General features: G+C 35.2%; 1 protein-coding gene across 3 annotated transcripts in view; it reads right to left on the minus strand.

Moving 5' to 3' along the window:
* LOC118185010 (uncharacterized) overlaps window positions 1–21,692 on the minus strand; it is a 59,373-nt gene that overhangs the window by 15,729 nt on the left and 21,952 nt on the right. For all 3 annotated transcript variants that reach the window (XR_004757527.2, XM_035354777.2, XM_035354788.2), the window contains 2 exons: window positions 17,952–18,127; window positions 11,623–11,779 (listed from right to left, as the gene is read on the minus strand). Coding sequence is in view for 2 of the 3 variants with exons in the window: in XM_035354777.2 (XP_035210668.1) it covers window positions 11,623–11,779; window positions 17,952–18,127 (333 nt within the window). In the remaining variant the exon portion in view is untranslated. The remainder of the gene's footprint in view (window positions 1–11,622; window positions 11,780–17,951; window positions 18,128–21,692) is intronic.

Here is a 21,692-nt window from a genome sequence, read left to right on the forward strand (position 1 = left end):
GAACCAATCAAGTCAATATGTGTAGGTAAATTGTACTGGCAGTACTCCAAAATCTGAAAATTAGCAGTCTACATAAACAGGAAAAGCGTCAAAATACAGAGGCTGTTCACACATTTCTTAGACGACGTATATTGTATTCACAAAACTAAATTACATAAATTTCTTGTGTTTTAAATGTTCTTTTTGACATCTCTTATTCTGAACTATCTTTCGACACCGCAATTTCCAGGATAATAATGCCTTTTGAAGTGGCAAAAGAGGTATTCTATCCCATTCTTCCCAAACAGCTTTCCAGAGTCCTGTTAGGGTTTTGGGACAACGTTTGAATAATGCAGTTTTTAAAAGTCCGAAATCACAAAAATCCATAGGCCACACATCGGGAGATTTAGTAAGGATATCAGTGAAGGGTATGGCCTTGATACCAGTTTTTTGTTCTATTTCTTTTAGGAAATTTACAGTGGATTTTGATGTGTGACTGCTAGCTTTGTCCTGATGGAGTCTCAAAGATTGATGGGTAAAGCGATGGTATTTCATTCAGAAAAATTGGCGATAAAATATGTTTCTGATAGTATTTGGAGTTAATCTTGACATTTTTTTGCACTTTCTTTATTTTTAACTTGCCATTATAAGAAAAACCAACAACAATCATGAATACCTTAGAAAAACTTTCTTTCGATTCTTTGAACCATGTACTTAAATTTTTTCCTCCCTTTCTATGATAATAAATGGCTCTGTTTTTGTTACAATCATTTAAATACACCCATGCTTCATCTATAGTGACAAATGTTTTCCATTTTTCTTTGGATAAGTGTTTCTCATATAGAATTCTGCAGCGTGTCCTGCGTTGAGCGATATGCTTTGGAAGAGGACGATACACATTGTGTTTTTTCCTTTCTTAAGATTTAAATCAAGGTTTATCATTTTGTTTACAGTGGACACCGAGCATTTTAATGATTTTGCAACTGTCCTTTGACTAGGGGGATTTTTTTTAACATTAAACAACGTACATTTGCAATATTCGAAGATGTCCATTTTTTCCTTGGATACTTGTTTGGAATTTTTGCCCCACTTGAGGCTCCAATTTGACGTTTTTTTCTTTTCTTGTTTATGATATTATCTATCGACGCTTTAAACATCACAAAACTATGACTCCACATCGTTTTTGGATAACGGAGTATGCATATTTCTCTTCGGAAAGAGCGTAAATGTAGCCTTCGAACCATTGCTTTGTTAAATTCGTCATTTTGAATAAAAACACCAGTTTCAGGCCCCAGACGATAATTTTGACTTTTAAAAACATAGTACAATTGCAATTACTTCTTTTGCAGCAAACGAGTTTTTATTATCACTTACCAAAATGGTCTAAAATTGTGCGAACAGCCTCTGTAGAATACAAATACATCGCCAGAACAATGAAATACAAAACAAATGCAGTCACAGAAATGATAAAAGGCATAAAAAGCTAGGTAGAAGAAAAATCATTCTTTTTTGCGGAGGGCAGCAAATGGACTAAGATCATAGTCCGCCTCAAGTACTCATATATAATTGAAGTGGTTGATGAAATTTAAATGTTCACAGCCAAGTGCTTTGCCGTAAAATTTTGTACTTGTCTTATTGAGATAGGTTTCGGTAGTGTCAAGTCTAAGGTCTTCATGGAGTGTTTATTTCTGACACAATAATAAGCATTAGAAACAACGCAAAGAAACCGATATTGATTTTTTTTACTTTTTTTCTTTTTTGTTATTTAAGAAGATCTGATGAATAGGTTAAGTGTGAGGATTTTTCCATTTGATAATAAATAACTGAAATATCATTGCATTGATGCCAATTGTCTATGAAGTATACTATCTCTTAATGTAAAGTATTTGATCTTGCCGCTTTTTTATTATTGCATAGTTAACATTAATTAATCATGCAGCAATCGCCGAATCATTCGCATGACATTCAAGGAAGTATTGTTGATTAAGGCAATGTTCCATGCAAGTATTTTCCAATAAATATACATTGCTGTTTCATATTTATGAACCTCACTTAAAGAAATTACCCTGAATTAAACTGAATTACTGAACTATACTTACATAGATTTTTGGATACGTCTTTCCACATATTCAATTACTGTAAATATTTTACTTTCTTTTACCGCTATATTGCCTATAAACCTGTAAGTTTGTTTTTAAAATAGTTTGATTACTATTAAGTCCTTTTTATTTCCTTGTACGAAGTAAAGGTACTATTGCAATCGCGAAAATTCCGGGTATCATATTTGAATGGAAATATCCATTTCACCGCTATCGAATGCAATTCAACGATGTTTTGGGTGACATCAGTACTTAAGGTTATAAGGTACTTCTCTCGCCATCTTAGCATGCCTTCGTAATGTAGTGGTCTGTACGCTGAGCGCGTAATCCACAGATCCCTGGTTCTATTCCCGGCGACAAACATTGCGACGTGCTGTGGCTGCCGTGCTCTTTTTATCGAACTCGTATAACAAACAGTGTCTTTATATACTCCTTGTCGCTTTCCATGTTACATCATCTGAGATTTTCCTTCAGATGATTAACTATGTGAGACACAATGCATTTATACATGAGACATCCACAAGTTTGATTGGCTGACGATTTTTGTCATTACAATGACATGTGTGGCGTCAGTTCCATTGCAAATTTACACATCCAAAAACGGGTATAACTTTTGCACTTACCCAATAATGTCTCTACAAGTGGCGCCCGAACTAAAAGGGGGGTGGATGATGATTCTCTACCCCCAGGATTTGGAGATTGGGTTACCTAAAAACTGCAGTTGCCCTTTAAAAGGGGAGTAAATAAAGTATTTCTCCCGCCTTCTTAGCATACCTTCTTAATGTAGTAGTCTGCACTCTGGATGCGTATTCCAGAGGTGGTTCGATTTCCGGCGAGGGTGTTGCTCATTTTTCATCTTTCCTGCTTCTAAAACATACCTAATCTTTCTACAAGGAAAGAATAAAGGACTCTTTCTTCCCAAACAGATTGTAAAATGGAATCAGAAGAAAGTTTTTTCGTGATGTCTGTATGTCCCTACGTCTGTACCTACGTATGAATGCACGTATGTATGTATCTCGCATAACTCAAAAAGAGAACCTTCAGAACGTTGAGATTTTGTACATAGGTTTGCCATAATATGTAGTTGTGCCCCTCCCATTTTATTTGCAATCGGCCGCTTCAAAATAATATGTATATATGTGTGTTTCGGCACACATATATATATGTATGTGTGCTTTACCCACTCTGTTTCGGTTCTGTGAGCTCAATTCTTTTAATCTTATATGTTGGCAAATCGTGCATTCTTTGTTTTCAAAGTGATTCAATTATGTTGTTCTTAATTTCCGGTTAAGGTTTTTATGCCTTTAATTAATATGCATGCAATAATCGTAGAATTGTCAATAATTTAAAAAAGTTGTTTAAGTTCGGCTAAGCCTAATTTTTTTTTACCATAGCAGCCATGCTTGTTTACATTTAAAACGTAGAAGAATAGTGAATTACGTCAGTTTTTGCACCTTCAGTTTCCTTTTGCCGAGTGGAACCAAAAGTAAACTTTCAGTTTTGGCACCGAAAAATCTGTCTTTTTGACTGCCGGCCGAATTGCTTGCTTTGTGAATAAACTAATTTTAATTGTAATTTTTTGAAAATTGTTTTAATGTTTTTCTACATTTTTCAATTTCTAATGAAGATACACTGCTCGACATTGAAAATGGAACACCAAGAAGGAGTGGTCAGAAATTTATGCAAATTGTAGCGTAGACACACGTCACTGAGTTATGCGAATGATGTGAAATATGCAGCTCTCCGACACACGCGAAGTAAGATAAGGAAAGGAACGTGCAGAATGGGCAATATTCGTGTCGTTATTTCTGCCAGACGAATTATCGAAGAAAGTTTGTTTTTGTCCCGGAGGATACGTGTAATAAGAGAGAATGGCTAGGCCGCCGTTAACGAAGACACTTCCAGCAGATAGACAATTTTACGAGGGGTATGGTGATCTGACTGAGAAGGGCGGGTTGGTCCTTACGTAAAATCTCAGCTGATACCCACATGGATCGGCGCATCGGCTATGGCGAACATGGTTGGGACAAGGAAATGTGGGAAGAAGGAGGAGTGCAGGTGCAGCCAGAGTGACGTCAGCACGCGTGGATCGACGCATCCGCCGACAAGTCACTTGTACCGCGATTCTGCAGCATGTGCAAGATACTCTGGATGTTCCTGTGTCGACCAGAACTATTTCCCATCAATTGGTTGAACGTGGACTGCACTCCCGGCGTTCGTTAAGAAGACTGCCACCCACAGCATAGACGCCAACATTTAGAATGGTGCCGGACTGGAGCGATGTGGATGACAGAATGGCGAAACGTCGTGTTCTCAGATGCGTCACGCTTCTGTTTATCAAGTGACAGTCGCCTCATACGTGTGTGGCGTCGACGTGAAGACAGATCTAATTCGGCAGTGACTGTGGTACGCTTCACCGCGCGACAACGTGGCATAATGGTTTGGGCCTATTGCCTACGATTCCAGGTCACCTCTAGTTCGTATTCAGGGCACTATGACGGCCCAACTATACTTGGATAATGTACTGTGGCCAGTGGCAATCCCCACTGGCCACAGTATCAGTAGAACTTCAGGGTCTGCCTAATGCAATTTTTCAGCAGTATAACACCCGACCATACAGCGCTCACATCTGCCAACATGCTCTGCAAGGTATACAGATGCTTCCCTGGCCACCGTACTCTCCTGATCTGTCATCAATCGAAAATGTGTGGGCTGTGATTGGACGTCGTTTGCAGATTCTGCCCCTGCCTTGTTCAGAAGACGAACTGTGGCAAATGATTGAAAGGGAATGGTGAGCCATCCGTCAGGACACCATCCGCACTCCTATTGACTCTATGCCTAGACGTATTTCTTCGTGCATCGTTGTTCGCGATGGTCCTACATCCTACTGAGCCGGATAGCTTAGTAGGATGTAGCTACTATAGTATTATCAGTAAATTATGTTGGTATGTTCTATTGTAATGTATAGTAATGAGCTACTATAGTATTATCAGTAAATTATGTTGGTATGTTCTATTGTAATGTATAGTGAGCCTTTGTACTATAACAGAAATTGTAAATGTTTATTTGAAGGCATCATGTTAATCTAACTACATTGAAATCTGTCTCATGTTGTAAGAATATGTCTACTTTTTATTTAGTACACAATTTCAATATCATTGTTTCTTGTCTCATGTTAGCTAGTTTCATTCTTAAGTCAGCAAGTATAGCATTATCAGTAAATAATTCTAGTCGGTCTGCAAATATCGCATTCAGTTAGTAATATAGTTCTGTCGGTACTATAGTTATTGTTGACAATATGGATAGTTTCAGTCAGCAAGTATAGCTTTTTCCGAAAATTCTTCTTTACTTGTATGCAACTTTCTGCCTTTGTATATGTTTTTGTTTAACTATTGCATATTTGAGCCTAGTACTTTTACAGATGACTTGTTTGTTTGTTCCGTACTCTCCTACTGTTCATATGCATTTTTCATTTAGTTACTTTTTTTTGTTATAATAGCAAGCATTATTATTCAGTTAGCAAGTATAGCATTATCCGCATACTATGTTACTAAGTTCTATTGTACAATATGTTAGGTTAGCTCTTTAACATACCAGAAACTGTAAATGTTAGTTTGGCATGATGTTAGTTAATTGCATTGTACTAGCTATTACTGTATGAATCTTTCAACTTTTTAATTAAAAAGTAAATATTATATATATTATACAGCATATAGCATTTGTATATGTTCTTGTTTACCTATCGCATTTTGAGCCAAGCATTTATACAGATTTCATGTTGGTTTGTTTGCACTGTACTGTATTTTCTACTGTTTTTACGCATTTTTCATTTATCTACTTGTTTATAAGAAAATAATTGTTGTATGCTTTTCTTTTTATATTATATTAGCATGCATTATCATCCAGTCAACAAATCTAGCATTATCAGTACACTATGTTACTATGTTCTATTGTACTATATGTTCAACTGTATTATTTCTGTCAGCTCTTTACCATACCAGAAATTGTAAATGTTAGTTTGATGGTATCATGTTAGTTATTTATTTTGAACTTATCTAATGTAGTAAGAATTTATCACGTTAGCCTACATCGGGCTCCCAACTATTTAGCCAGTTTGTATTGTACAATTTTTTACTGAATGTAAGAACCTTATCCTACTGAGCCGACTACATCCTACTGACTTGCAAAATCTGCAAATTTGAGCAATATACATGAATTACATAAACAAAATATTTAACTTGCAGACTTTGATCTATAGATTCTGTACTACATCTATAGAATATGGACTATAGACTTTTCTGAATTCTGAAATGGACTTTGAACTATAGACTTTTGTTGGACTCTTCATCACTACTATTTCTTTTCGTCGCATATTATATTCAAAATTCCGCACATATTTTAAAGAGTTATGTCATATATTATGTTAAAAATTTTTGTATTACATTCAAAATTCTGTACGTTTATAATTATGCTATTTTATACATTATGCTTCAATTTTTTTTAACCTTCCAAACTGCGTATCATTGCAAATTATGTATTCATTTCAAATTATGTATTCATTTCAAATTATGTATCTGTTTGCTAATATCAATAAACGGCTGGGATCACGTAGTGGGGAGACGGCGCTAAACCAATTAACCAAATGGTAAAGACGTGGTGTCCGTCTTCCCCGTTCCTAAATCCTAAATCCTAAATCCTACTGAGCCGACGTTGTTCTCGCTCTGTATTCTGACTATCATTTTGAAATAAAGATCACTTATTGCTGCTTGCTGTCTCTGTCTTTTTTCCAAATTCCATCACTTTCTGACCACTCCTTCTTGGTGTTGCATTTTCAATGTCGAGCAGTGTATTTTGAGGTTTTGTGTACTTTTGCCGTGACGCGAAGTGAGAACTGAATTAATTGATAGAGAAATATATCTCTGATGAGTTTCGAGGAAGTAAGTTTTAAAAAAATGCAAAAAAAAAGGGTTTAATTTAATATTCCGCACAAGGAAATAATGTGCTGTTCTCATCAGATTTTTTCTTATATGGAAAGAAAGAACTTGAAACTGAGATATTTTTGAGTTACAACCAAATTCCATAAAGCAATTAATGCTTACGCGTGAAACGTAACCCAGGAATATGTTTAGAGATTCTGTTCGTACATCCATATGCAACACAAGATCTCATACTTAGAAATTTTTTTAAAACGAAGTTGCAATGAAAAGTCTCCTGGCACGAGTCACAGTGTTTGAACAATACTTTCTGCCAAAGATTCCCTTTTTGAGTTGAACCTTCCCTCCTTCTATTAGAACCTCTTTGGATTTGACCCGTGTTTCTTGTGCTGCTTTTCGTTTGCTGCATTTCTTTATTTTCCCCTCAGATTTGATTTACTTTTAGTGTTTTATTCGGCCAGTCAGCTATGTGATTGCTCTTACTATTTCTTTATCGTGATTAGGAATTATTAATTTTGAGAAATAGGTACCTTTTCCTTATCATATTTTGCTGCCACCAACGATGACAGCTAATATAGAGAAGTGTTGTTAGTGTGGTTCCACGTACTTGAAATTGGGATTTGCTCTTTCGCCATCGAACTTGCAACTCTCCATGTGTGTAATTTGTAACAAAGTTTTATTCAAATGAGGCAATGAAACCATCTATTTTGAGGAAACATTTGCAAAAAATTCATTCTGACAAACAAAATAAAGGATTATCATTTTTACGAAAATCAGGGACAAGTTTCTGAAGGTACCGTTTGTCTCATGTTTACTAGCGGCCTCATAAAAATGCGACGATAGTTTGATAGCTTCTTATAATATATCAAAATTAATCGCTAAATCAGGGAAAGCTCATACTTTCAGCGAAGAGTTGATACTGACGGCTGTCAAGGAAATTTTAGAAACAGTTTTACACCAACCAGCCCCATCGAGTATTAGAAAAATGTACCATTAAGCAGTGATAGTGCCCTGATGAGGCTTTTTATGAAGAAAAAAACCTTTTTCAAGAATTCAAACATTTTACTTTTTGCAAAAAAAGGTTGATTGCAGATGCTAAAGGTGAATTTATTTTTAATTTTGTCGAAGATTAATTTAAAGAGAAAACTATTTCTCTTGCGAACACTGTACCTGTTACCAACGGTAGAGTTCCTGCAACGATGGGTCGTCATGGTGGGTTCATCGCCCTTTTGTAAAACGAAGTACCATGTATTTCAGCTGTTCACTCCGTGATTCAGAGATAGCATTTATTTGCAAAAAACCTCAGCGACAGCATTAAAATACGTCATGTCTGTTGTGGACAAAATTCTCAGTAATGCTCTCTTATTCGGTCATCTGTGTAATAACAACGATGAAGAATTCAATCTCTTTTTCCACACATAGAGTAGTTCCACACATATCCTAGAGTACTCATCTTGTCAGAAGATGACAGTTAAAAATTCTATTCACGTAAGGATACCAATAAAGATATCCATTATAAGAAACAATAATGAATAACAAAAACGGTAATATGTTATTCTTCTATTAACAAATACTTAATTTTAACTTTCTTTCTAGGCATGCAATTTTTCGAAAATTGGCAAATGTTGTTAATCTTTACAATACATAAGAGTTCATTGTTAAAAAATCTGACGTATACGCCACATGACTTCCTAGCACGGAATACTAAATTATATGCATTTTTTGCTGCATTTTATTTAAACTTATTTCCTCGAACTTCATTAGACATATGGTTCTCATTCAATTAAATCACTTCTCGTTTTTCGGCAAAGCAATAAACATAAAATCTGAAAATAGTTTCATTAGAACTTGAAGATATACAGAAACACAAAACACCAAATAAATTTAAAAAAATTTTTTAAAAAATTTCATATTTAAAACTACAGTATCTAAGCAAAAACAAGCAATTCCGCAAGCGGGCAAGAAGGCAGATTTTTCGGTCTACCAAACTAAAAGTTTACTTTTGATCCCACTAGCAAAAAGACACTAAAGATGCAGAAACTGAATTTACTATTCTGCTAAGTTTCAAATGTAAACAAATATGGCTGCTATAGTATAGTAAAAAGAATTAGGCCGCATTTAAACAACTTTCAAATTGTTGGTAATTCTACAACTATTGCGGGCAGATTAACTAAAGGCATAAAATCTTTACCCGGAAGATAAGAACAACCTAATTCAATTATTTTTATAGCAACAAATGCACAATATACCAATATATATGAATAAAAATACTAAGCTCACTGATCCGAGTAACAGAGTAGATGTATATATATATAGTGGATATATATATATATACGTTTGGTACGACCGATTACAACCAAAAGGAAGATGCAGAAGTGCATGTTATAGCAGTATCAACGTTCTGTGGCTACTTGTTTTTGTGTTGAGGTACACCTACGTACAGACGTCATGAAAAAAAAAAAAAAAAAAAAAAAAAAAAAAAAAAAAAAAAAAAACTCTTCTAAATCCATTTTAAATCCTTTTCACAACGCGATTTGGGGGAAAAAGAGTCCTTTATTCTGTTCTTATGTACAGATGTCACTCAAAAACATCGTTAAATTGTATTCGATAGCGGTCAAAATGGATATTTTCGCTGAAATATAATACTCCAAAATTTTCGCGGTTACAGTACTTTCTTTACTTCCTACAAGGAAGTAAAAAATCGTCTTCTAAAGGGATTTCTCTGCAAATTCCAGACTGCAGTTTTGAAATTAAGATAAAGTCTCAATTTACACTCATGTCCGTAAATTAAGGATAATGCAAAATCAGGCAAAGGAAGAGTTAGAAGCAAAACAAATTTGACTTATTTGTAAAGTTTATTTATTAAACAAAAGGTAAAGAGCAAAAAAAGGTGCTATATGTTTGATATTATTAAAAACAATTAGCGATTTTTTCTCCCTGGAGCAAATTACAAAAAACAAAAACCAATATTACATGGTTGGTATGATTGTTAATATATTGTATGTCTTCCAGACGATGCAATACAGTCCGTACAACGCCTAGGCATGCTGAGTATCAAATTAGCGATCTGATCTTGGGGGATATTACACCACTCAAAAAGCAATGCTCTCCGAAGTTCCGGTAGGCATGTAGGAGGAGGTTGACGGGCTGCAACTCGTCGGCGAAGCATGTACCACACGTGCTCTACTGTATTCAAGTCCAGTGAGAATGCTGGCCAGTCCAAGCGGGTGATATCCTCCGATTGAAGGCATTTGCTTACGATGTTTGCACGTTGAGGACGGGCGTTGTCATCCATAAACACAAATTGTGCGCCCATGGCGCCCCGAAACAAACGTACATGTTGTTCCAGAATGACGTCCCGATAGATTTGGCTTGTCATGGTTCCAACTTGAACATGCAGGTCAGTTCTGGAACCCAGAATAAATCCACCCCAAACGAGCACTCCTGCACCACCGTAACGGTGCCGTTCAATGATGTTTTCTTGGTGGTAACGGGTACCTGGAGCTCTCCATATGAAAGTCCGGCAAGAATCGGACTGCAAGCTAAACCTGGACTCGTCGGAAAACATCACACAAGCCCACTGTTGCGGTGTCCACTATGCATGCTTTCTACTCCGGGCTAACCACAGGCGACAGTGAGTTGCAGTAAGTGGAGCGCATCTGACAGGTCTACGAGCATGTAGACCAATCTGCCCTAAGCGCCTGTACACGGTCTGCCTTGAAATTGTCGTACCAGTGGCTGAAGAAAGCTGACGAGACAAGTCTGAGACTGTGCTCCGCCTGTTTCTTTTGGCAGTAACTGCCAAATACCGGTCCTCGTTCGGCATTGTAACTCTGGGGCGACCTGTGCTGTAACGTCTACTCACATTACCATCATCTTGGAATTGTTGCCAAAGCCTGGAGATGACACTCTGGGTAATTCCAAGTTTGTCTGATACTTCCAGTTGGGTACGCCCACATTCCAGACGGCCAATAATTCTACCACGTAAAAAATCATCCAAATGCGTCCTTTGTGTCATAACTATTCGGTTATTGCAATAAAAATATGCTTGCAATAAAATATGCTTGGTTATTGCAATAAAAATAAAAATATGCGAAATGCTTATAAAGCGCCTGCGAACAATTTTACTTCTTTGCCTGTATTCCTTATATATCACTCCCTTACACTCTCGTCATTGTGACGTACCATCGGTGTCATCTGGTTACTTCCTGAAATTTGCATATGTTTCTTGAAGATGTGTGTAGTGATTTTACAGGTGATATATTTATTTTAGAGTTCGATTTTCGCGTGACTCCGAATTATCCTTAATTTTTGGACATGAGTGTAATATACACTTATGAACATAATTTATTATTTATAAAAAAATATAAATTAATTTCCAGTTAGGTGTACATGCAAGGAATTGCTAACTGCTAGCGCTATTTTAGAATTATTGATGATACATTTTTTCATTGATTATTAAAAAAGATCAGTAATGCTTTATTTATTAACGTCTTCATACCATCACTAAATGTATATTCGCCATATTTGGCTGAAATTATGCCTCTAACTGAAGCTTATTGCAAGCACGCATTTATTTTATTAATTACATTAATTTGTGAATAACTTACAGACAGTCCTTTGTAACAAAATATGCTTCGCTCATGTCGTAGTCTAATACAGTTACCGCATTAAATGCAGCTTTGCTTTGACACTCTTCCATTTTCTGTCCAGGAATGAGAGCAATTTGGAAATATTGTTTGACACAGGATTGAACTTGAATATAATCTGCGTAATGAAACAAATATATGTTATGTTTCTAGTTTTAAACCCTTTAAAAAAAAGATATTCATTAAAATTGAAAATGATTAACATAGAAAGTAATATGAAAAGTTTTCAACAATTTTATACGTATAAAGTTATTTCAGATAGTAAACAATCATCAAAGCAGTAGGCGTATTTCCAAGACACTTATTATTTATTTCCTATAAATATCTTGATTTTGTTGTCAATATGCGGAATTAACAATTAATAATGAATACAGAATTAACAATCCGAAAATTTCTTTGACACTAGACAGTAGGGAAAAATACTTATAACAAAAACCGCGATAACAGTCTTTTTCAAAATAACATTTAATTTTATCATTAAAACATTAGAAAAAAACTTTTTCTTATAACCTGTTAAGAGGACACTTATATATGCAGAAATAAAATTTCATAATATTAAAATAATTTCTAAACATTTTAACTAATGTATAGCGTATGTATATGAAAATACACATATGCATATTTTTATGTGCTTAAGGAATGAGCATTAACTAAATATTAATATATATCTGAAAATAAAATTAAATATTTAAAACATTTTATTTAAATTTTAAAGTAAAATGCAAACGTATGTGCAAATACAGTAAGACAAAGGAAAATCACTGTCCTTTCAGTCAGTCTCCTGTATTAGAGGACAGTGATAAATGCCTGTCGAAAGAAAAAGGTAATTTTTTGTGTAAAATATTTGCTGCAACGTTTCACAATACATATTTTTCTCTGATAACATGGAGTTTTATTTCAATTCAAAGTACACATGAAGGGTATGGTTCATCTAGGGGTATTTTACGTTCTGCACAGCAACAATATTTATGCTCAAGAAAAATATAATTATAATATAAACCAGCGGTCGCCAACCCTTAGAACGTCACTACATATATAATTTTATATTTGGCGGACCACTAATATGATTCTTTTTTAAAAAGGTACAAACATTTATACAATAATAATCAGCAAACTATACAAATTTCGTTCACATTGGAAAATTGCTTGAAATCTACAAACATCTTACCTTCTCGTACAAAAAGCTTCACATTTCCATATCACTGAAAAGGAACTTCACGAAAAGCAAGTACAAACCGGCAAATGCAAAGCAATATCAATAAACTGAAAGTGTCATGCCGCTAATTTTTAATTATTGTAAACATAATAATCATCGCTTACTTAGCAATGGCGCCATCGATCAACAGTTAGACAGAACTAAAACGGGAGCTTAAAGTGATGCAATTAAAATAAACAAGAATGCAGATAGTTCTCATAAATATCCATAAGCCTGCCTAGTGACACGGAGAAAAACTGTAATTAACGACCACAATAACATATGTTTGTAAAGATAATTCCAGTTCGCGCTATTATTAATAACAGCAGCATATCCACGGATGCCAAATCTCACTTTCAAATATCGCTAGATACACCTGCAAAAGTAGCTAAAAAGTCACTAAATTCGGAAGGAATTTCTCTAAAAGTAGTAGCTAAAATTTAAAAAAAAAGGCATAACCCATATTCCATAATAGGTTTTGTTACTCGTCATTTTTTAAACTGAAGCTTCATAAAAATATAATGTCCCAATTTCTCTGCGGACCATCAAAAGGTTTCCACAGACCACCAGTGGTCCATGGAACACCGGTTGGCGACCGCTGATATAAACACGTACTCTTACCGAATAAAATTCGTTACCAGAGCCTGCCGTTCTTAACAACGCTAACTCACACGTGATATAACCAAACCGACTATGAATATTTTTAGAAATCCACCACTTGATTTTCTTTTGGTATGTTGCCAAGAATCAAGAAACGATAAATGGATAGCTAGTGTTTAATCCCTACATATTTGGCCATCCTAGGAGTTACTGCCCTCAGAGACATTTTACAAGTTTAAGTTTTCTTCGTTTTTATAACATACTATATAAAAAAACATTTTGACAAATGCGAATTTAGAATAACTCACAGAAAATCGTGATATCAGGCTTTTGAAAAACTTTTTGTATAAGCAGAAGTATATTCATTATATAAGTTCTAAATGATCGCGTATCTTTTTAAATTCGTATCTTTTCTTAGAATTCGCTTTTGAGGTTTGATATGGTCCGCTCCAAAAAATTTTAGCCTGAACTTCTAGCCTATATGTGATTTAGTCTTTTGAATAGCTAAAAAGTCATTAACTTCGTAATTCAGGTGTTTACTTTTTTTCTTTTAATTTTCGACCAGAATTTTCCGACTTTTGCATCTCGTCTTGTTCGACCTACTTCAGAAGAGGTTCAGGAGAAAATACCTTGAAATTTCTAGAATGGCGCGTTCTGCAACACTTCTTTTTTCATTACATAATTGTGCATTCTACTGTAAATCCTCCGACGTAAATTCTCCGACGACATAAATGATTAACATAGAAAGTAATGTGAAAAGTTTTCAACAATTTTACATGTATAAAGTTATTTCAGATAGTAAACAATCATCAAAGCAGTAGGCGTATTTCCAAGACACTTATTATTTCTTTCCTATAAATATCTTGATACGCTGTAAATTCTCCGACGACACAGCGGCTGGAGCACTGTTGATTCGTTTGACACAAGTCCCCGGAGAACTTTCTGCAAAACTTTTGCCTATCCGAACGAATTTCGCCTTAACACGTACGTTGGCAACTTTCATCAGCATGTCGATCCGCGATAGGTCTACCGCTAGTACTCTTTTTGGGCTGTTAAAATTTCTAGGATATTCCATTATGCAGTACCACAAATTTCTGTTTTCAGGTATGTGTCCTGATAGTAAAAATTCTGTTCTCCCTGCTATCAGCTATTATTTAGTGGACGGATTTAACTCCTTTATTTTTTATTCTAAATAGGATTACGTCCTTAGAGATAGAATGCAGTTCGTTATTTTAAAGGTAAGAAAAAATTGTATTCCCTTTGAAAGTCTAATCTGAGTATTCTGTAATATCTGAGTATCTGTAATCTGAGTATTCTGTAATGTCTGCCGCATTCGCCTTGTGATGATAAGCGGCACTTCCAAACGTTCATGCGATGCTGGTTTTATCACTGGTCAAAGTCTGCAGCGTAACCCAAGACAACATCCAGATGACTTTACATTCCAGCCAGATATTTTCGGATGATGGTAACATTGTTTCCAGTATCAATAATCATATTGTAAAGAATTATATTTGTATGTCCCATGATGGAAAGCGCATTACTGCTCACTCATTGCAGATATCTAAAGCGCTTTAAAATGGGGCTTCTCAATATCTACTGAACTTCGCCCCACTAATTAGTTTCTCTTCTTTTTGGAAGCTGGCTTAGCTCCCGTGCCTTAGGTGCTCTGCAGTTCCCTCGTACAATATCTTCACCACCGCTATTCTGGCCCCTAAAGCTCAATTTGTTCCACTCATATTCCGCATTAAGGCATTCATTTGCCTGATTAAATCTTTTCAACGAGTAGTTACTTAAACGTATAGCTTCTGGACATCTAGGTGTCCGTCTCTACAGGTTGCTTGCTTGGCTATCTCGAATTTCATGGTGTACCCGAAAGCGCTTTTTATATGCATGACATCTGCGATTCTTAAGTCTGTAACTCGAGATTCTCGATGCGATCGGCGAAATATTGCAGGGACAGGATTTCCCTTGTTTTTGTTAAACAGATAAAAAACACGAGATGAGACAGTCACTGAGGCAAGCTTTTCGAGTGTTTCCGTGGGCCTCATTTGTCAGTGATTTAAACTGTAATAGACTTCAGTTTAAATCACTGACAACGAGGTCTTTTAAGCAGTTATTGCCAAAGCGCAACTCAAACGTGCCAGCTAGATCTTCGAAGCCTAATCTCTGGTCTTCGGACAGAAATTGAAGTATATTCGCTACGTCTCCTATCAGAGAAGCGGCGAGATGATAGGCCTTAATGTCGAGATCCCGCCCGTTTGCGTTTGCCTCTATAGAGATTTGAGTCCTGTACACTTGTCAGGAGGACTTTCCATCATATGTGGATAGCTTTAGAAAGGATCGAGATAATCTGCTGGATTCAACATCAGAATATGCTGGATCACGGAAAATCTCAATTCAGTAGATGCCCCAAGCGAGCAACTTAGATATACAGTAACCGGAAGTTGAAAAATCAATAACACTATGTAGAGTTCTTCACTTTGTAAATGCTAACTTACAGTTGAACGTGAAGAATCTTAAGAACTGATAAGCGAATAATCGCTTGAGTTCGTGAGACAAGAAACGACAAGATGGAAGGGTAAATAACCCTTTATTAGTCAAATAAGATTTAACAGAACTCCTTCTTGGAGTGTACAATAAAAGCCGACACTTGGGCCTGAACTTAAGAGGCTAAGAAGTAAACTAAAACTAATCTAAACTAAAGAGATATAGCCGAAACTATCAAGATTCTAACCGAGTTGGCCGCTTAACGCTAACTGACTGCAAAGCTATCAAGGGCCTAAAGTACGGCCGAGCGTAATAATAGCTTACGAGAGAGTAGCCTAGAAAAGGCGGACGCATACAGACAGAATACCTGGTAACTCTCATGCTAAGACCGAAGAACTTCGCGGTTAAATACGGCTCTTCCTCATTATGCATTCAGACGTGATTCTAAAACTACGTTCTGGCAAGAAGTAGTAACTTGAAGTTAAAAAATCGACAGAAAAGGAACTTAAAATTTACCTGTTAATAAAACTAACGTAATCCTTACAACTAGAAAATCGGAATTGTAGTCAAATCCAAAGAGATGATTAATTAAGCTTTACTTGTTCGTCACATTTCTCAGAGCATAAGAATATAGTAGTCCCCATAAACAGGAAAATATATTATAGCAGATTTAGTTAATCCTAAATAACTTAGGTAAAAAAAAAATATCATTCTACATATTGTTACAGTAGCCGATCATTTATATCAAGGTGAACAAATATTCTGTTGATAAAGAAGTTAAACGGAAATTATCATCTGAAAGAATATCGCATCATAAATTAAGTTTGTTAAAATAATAACAGAAACTCCAGATGATCCTCCCTGCATGTTATTCAGTAAGCTAAACGCTGAAAAATTATCTTATGTGCACCCAAAAGAAATTATTTTCTAATATCTTACTTCCATCTCAAAACAACTTTACAAAATTATTTGTCGTTTATTTAGATCGCTTAATGTTTTTAAGGATATGGAGAACTGTCTCCTGAGTGTTAACTCGTAGTATAGTAAAGACTAACTGGAGAATGCACGATAGAAGGTTCGTATGTATTAGACAGATCGTTATAAAAGTGATACAGAACGTCTCTATACCTGGTAAACATGTTTCCAATAATGCTATCGTCCTTTTCCAAATAGCTCAATTATCATAAGAAAAAAAATCTTTAACAAAAGTCACAAAATTTTGAAGCTCTCGAGTTAAGAATATGACTGGATGTATGAAACCTAGGAATCAGAAATGAAAACAGATTAGAACTTATAATGAAAGAAATCCAGAGGGGAATAGAAGTGAATGTGAACAGAATGCAACTGTTCACGTTGCGCTCTGTTATCAAAGATGAACGGTCAATGACAGTCATCTGTGACTGCAAATCATCGCAGTACTTATGATAAAGTCATGCAAACTGTATTCATAATGGTCAATTCATTTTTTGTATTAATGAATCCCATTATTCTGTAGATATTAAAGTCACCCAAAACATCATAACATTAACGAAATAAATTGCTATATGAGTCTGAGTATATGCCTATCTCTGAGCTCCTTTTGTGTGTGCTCCCCATATGAGCTCCTTTTGTATAAAGTCCACTCATTTTGTTTTTATACTCATTTTGTCGTTGCTTCTGATCTCGTATTAAATACCAAATTCTATCTAAGTAAGATTATTTTTACGTGTTCTTCATTACTTTTTAAATGTTTTTGTGCGAATATATACGACAGCAAGTATGTCTGCGTATGCATCATATTTTAATTTTGCCATAAATTTTATGCCTTAACTTTTGTTTAAAACAGATAAACTTATGAAATTTTTTATGACGAACACACTTTAATTAATCAACCCATCTTAATATGGTATTATAATCTTGCATCAGGTTGCAAGTACTCGGAGATCGTTCACTGCAATGTAAACTTTTAAACATGTTTGCCAAGGAATTTATATTACACAACATATATTTTAAAATTTTATTTATTTACCTTTGCGAAAGTTACTTTCTTCATTGCACAGATCTTGAAAGATTCCTTCAATATTTAGAGCAAGCCGAGCACCAAGAGCTTGATTTCCACTTTCTAACTCAGCTACACTTTCAAGGCTCATTCCGTTGTATTCTATTGACTTCCTGTGTAAGCACTGGAAGGCATCTAGAAATGCTCTTTTAGAACAGAATACATTTTAAAACAGAGTTTAAAATGTTAACAAATAAAAATGATTATGAACTTTTAGTAATTAGTTATTTTTAAATGCTTATTATTGTTTTTATTGTGACTTATCTCACATTCTGACAGTAACAGCACAACAAGCCCACGAAATTCACAGTGTCAAGGAGTGCAAGTCTACGTCTGTCATTGTTAAGAGCCTTGACCACCGTATAGGTGACAGTACGACTTTGCTCAGTTTCTCTCCCTTCCCCCAACTTTTCTCACCTGTCTTCCTCTATCACGAACTCTCGAGAGGACTATCAGCACTTCGCATATTTAAAGTGCTTCCGTTTCGCACAGACAGTATACATTTACAAACATCCATGTCTTCTTCGGGATTCGAACCTGGACCTTTCGGAACGGCAGTCAGAGTCAGTAATCACTATCCCGGTTCGTAAATATCGAACGCATTTTAGTACCCATAGAAGATGAATATAGATAATCAGTACAAATGTGCTGTGCTACATTTTTTATTTTCGTGTGGTGAATCTGCAAGGTTTGCAGCTATAAAAATTAATAGTGTACCTGGGGAACACACTATTAGTGTATGGACTGCCCAGAAATGGTTTAAAAAATTTTAAGTTGGAAAAAGCAGCATCGATGATGAACGTTCAGGACGTTTTGAACTATTAGAACCAAATCAAACGATTCATTCAGAAGTTAATAGTGAACAATTTTGCCGTCTAAACTCAGAATTGATCAAAAAGCGCCCACGATTGATCAAGAAAGTGTTGTTTCATCGTGATAACGCTAAAACCACATACGGCTCGAACAACGCTGCAAAAAATGAGTGAATTTAATTGGGAGCTTTTGCCACATCCTGCTTACTTCCCAGATATTGTCCCAAGTGATTTTCACTTATTTCGTGCCGTACAAAATTTTTTACTGGGAAAAAAAAATTTAATTCTAAACAGGATGTACACAATGAACTTTCAAGTTTTTTTTGCATCAAAACCAGAGTTTTTCTGCAGCAATGGCATACGAAACCTGCCTGTAACATGGCGAGATATTGAAGATAATGGAGGAATATATATAATTGATTAAAATGTTAAATTGTGTTTTTTATATTATTTAAAAATTTACCAAAGAATGCGCACAAATTTATGTACTGACCCAATAATTTTCCCTTTTTAAGGCGTTCATAAAGCGAGCTTTCCTAACTTCTAAGACGTTATAATATCAGCGAAATAAATTCCTATGTAAATCTGAGTATGTGCTTGTTACGACATATGAGATTCTTTTGTGTGAAAAGCTTTTGGCTGAAAATCTCTTCTGCTAACTTTTTACTTCCTTTTAAATAGCCTTTTATATATTTTCTACACTAATCGTTTCATTGCTCCTGAGTTCGTATTAAATAAAAAATTTCATATGTATTCTTTATACGTAGGATTCTTTTAACCTGCTTTCATTACTTTTGAATGTTTGTGTGTTTTCAATGTTTGTCTAAATAGTGATGGTTTTCGTCTTACTGATTTGCTTGTGGGGTGCATGAGCTCTGACTGATGATGCGATAACAGTGAAGAGCTTCAGAAAAGGAGGATATCTAATACTGCTGATCGTTTTGAAGATTCCCGACACGTCGGAAATAGTACGAATATTATGGCGAGGGTGATGACTTGCAAGTTGCATCAGATGACGCAGACAGCCGCTCTATCAGTGGACAACAAAAGAAACACATGAGTTTCAAGTTAAAGGGAAGTAAAAATGAAGATATTTTATTAGATATTGTAATATAATATTATTATATACGCTTACTGGAGTGTAGGGTTCTTTTAAACAAATAATATTGTGATAGTTAACATCAGATTATCAACGAATATATTTCATTTTCTAGCCTTTTACTGTAACCCCGTCTTTTGGAAATTAAATTATTCGTATAAATTCTCTTTTCGAGGCGCCCAACCGGAATAAAGTGTAGCGTCGCTAAGTGCCGTACCGAAGGGTCCAGGTTCGAATCTCGGAGAAGGCATGAATGTTTGTAAATGTAGAATATCCGTCGGCCAGGGGGACACTCTAAATATGCGGTGAGCCGATAATCCTCTCGAGAGGTTGATGGTAAGTGAAGATGAATGGGAGTCCCTCGGACCCGTCTAACCGAGATCCTTTCCATCAAAATTAGGGACGGAACTTAGCTAAATCGCACTGTCACCTGTAAGGTGGTCAAGGCCAACGACAGGCGTAATCTTGCGTTTGTTGCCACGATGAGTTTTTGTGGGCATGGGCTGACTATGCGTCGGACAAGTGAGCATTAGTCAACAACATCAAATCTCTTTTCGATTTTCGAGATTTACGACAATATTAGTAAAAAAATATGATGTGTACACCACATAACATCCTTCTACGGAATATTAAATTATACGCATTTTTTCTTGCATTTCATTTACACTTACTGGACTGAATTAAATCTACTTCGCCGACAGCGCTTAAACCACAATAGAATACATGCATTCTTTAAAATTCACTCTATTTGTTTACCATAGCGACACTCTGGCGCTAGATTCATTTAACAGTATTACAATATTTCGTTCATATTATAATTCAAAATGCACAAAGTTTATATCATTTAAAGAATTATCTAATCGTTGCCACATGTTCTATTCAAATACTATAATAAAGCTAGAATGACGTATAAAAGAAATTAAGCAAACAAAACAAAAAAGAAACAGTTTTTCACAGACGATAGAGAATTTCTCATTGAATTAATTCAGTTCTCACTTCGCGAGAAGGCAAAAATACATAAAAACTTAAAATATCTATATTAAAAATTACGAAGTAAATCTCAAACGCTTATTTCCTCGAAAAAAATTCCAGAAAGAATTAAACATGATTTAATTGGCAATAATAAATGAATGCGTTATCTTTGTTGTTGCGAAGCTAAGTTTCTCTAGATTGGCAACAAATCCACTAGTCTCCTGTTTCAAATGTAAAGATCAATGGCCGCCATTAAAAATAGGCTTAGCGGCAATTAAACAACTTTAAAATTGCTGATAATTCTAAAATTATTGCACACAGATTTACTAAAGGTATAAAATCCTTAACCGCAAGATAAAAACAACATAATTCAATCATTTTTAAAGCAAAAAATTTACAATTTACAAACATATAAGAGTAAAGAAACTGAGATCACTGAACCGGGTAATAGAGTGGATATATATATAAATAGTATATTTATATACGTTTGTTGCGGCCGATTGCAACCAACATACGAGGTGCACATCTACATATTATAGCAGTCCTATATACAAAATTTCAACGTTCTGAGGCTACTCGTTTTTGAGTTATGCGAGATACGCACGTACATTCGTGCGTACGTACATACGTTCGTACAGACGCCACGAAAATTTCTCTTCAGAATTAATTTTAAAGCAGTTTTATAATTTTTTTGAAAGAAAAAAGTATTTTATTCTGTCCTTACGTACAGATATGACGCAAAAACATCATTAAATTGCATTCGTATTTTTTAATACTTTAACGAATTTTTGATTAACAAACTCAGCCATTAAGACACAATAACACGCC

Source organism: Stegodyphus dumicola, chromosome 3, assembly GCF_044657685.1.
Source record: "Stegodyphus dumicola isolate Sdum_Otavi_A_Nest chromosome 3, ASM4465768v1".
NCBI classification, from domain to species: domain Eukaryota; kingdom Metazoa; phylum Arthropoda; class Arachnida; order Araneae; family Eresidae; genus Stegodyphus; species Stegodyphus dumicola.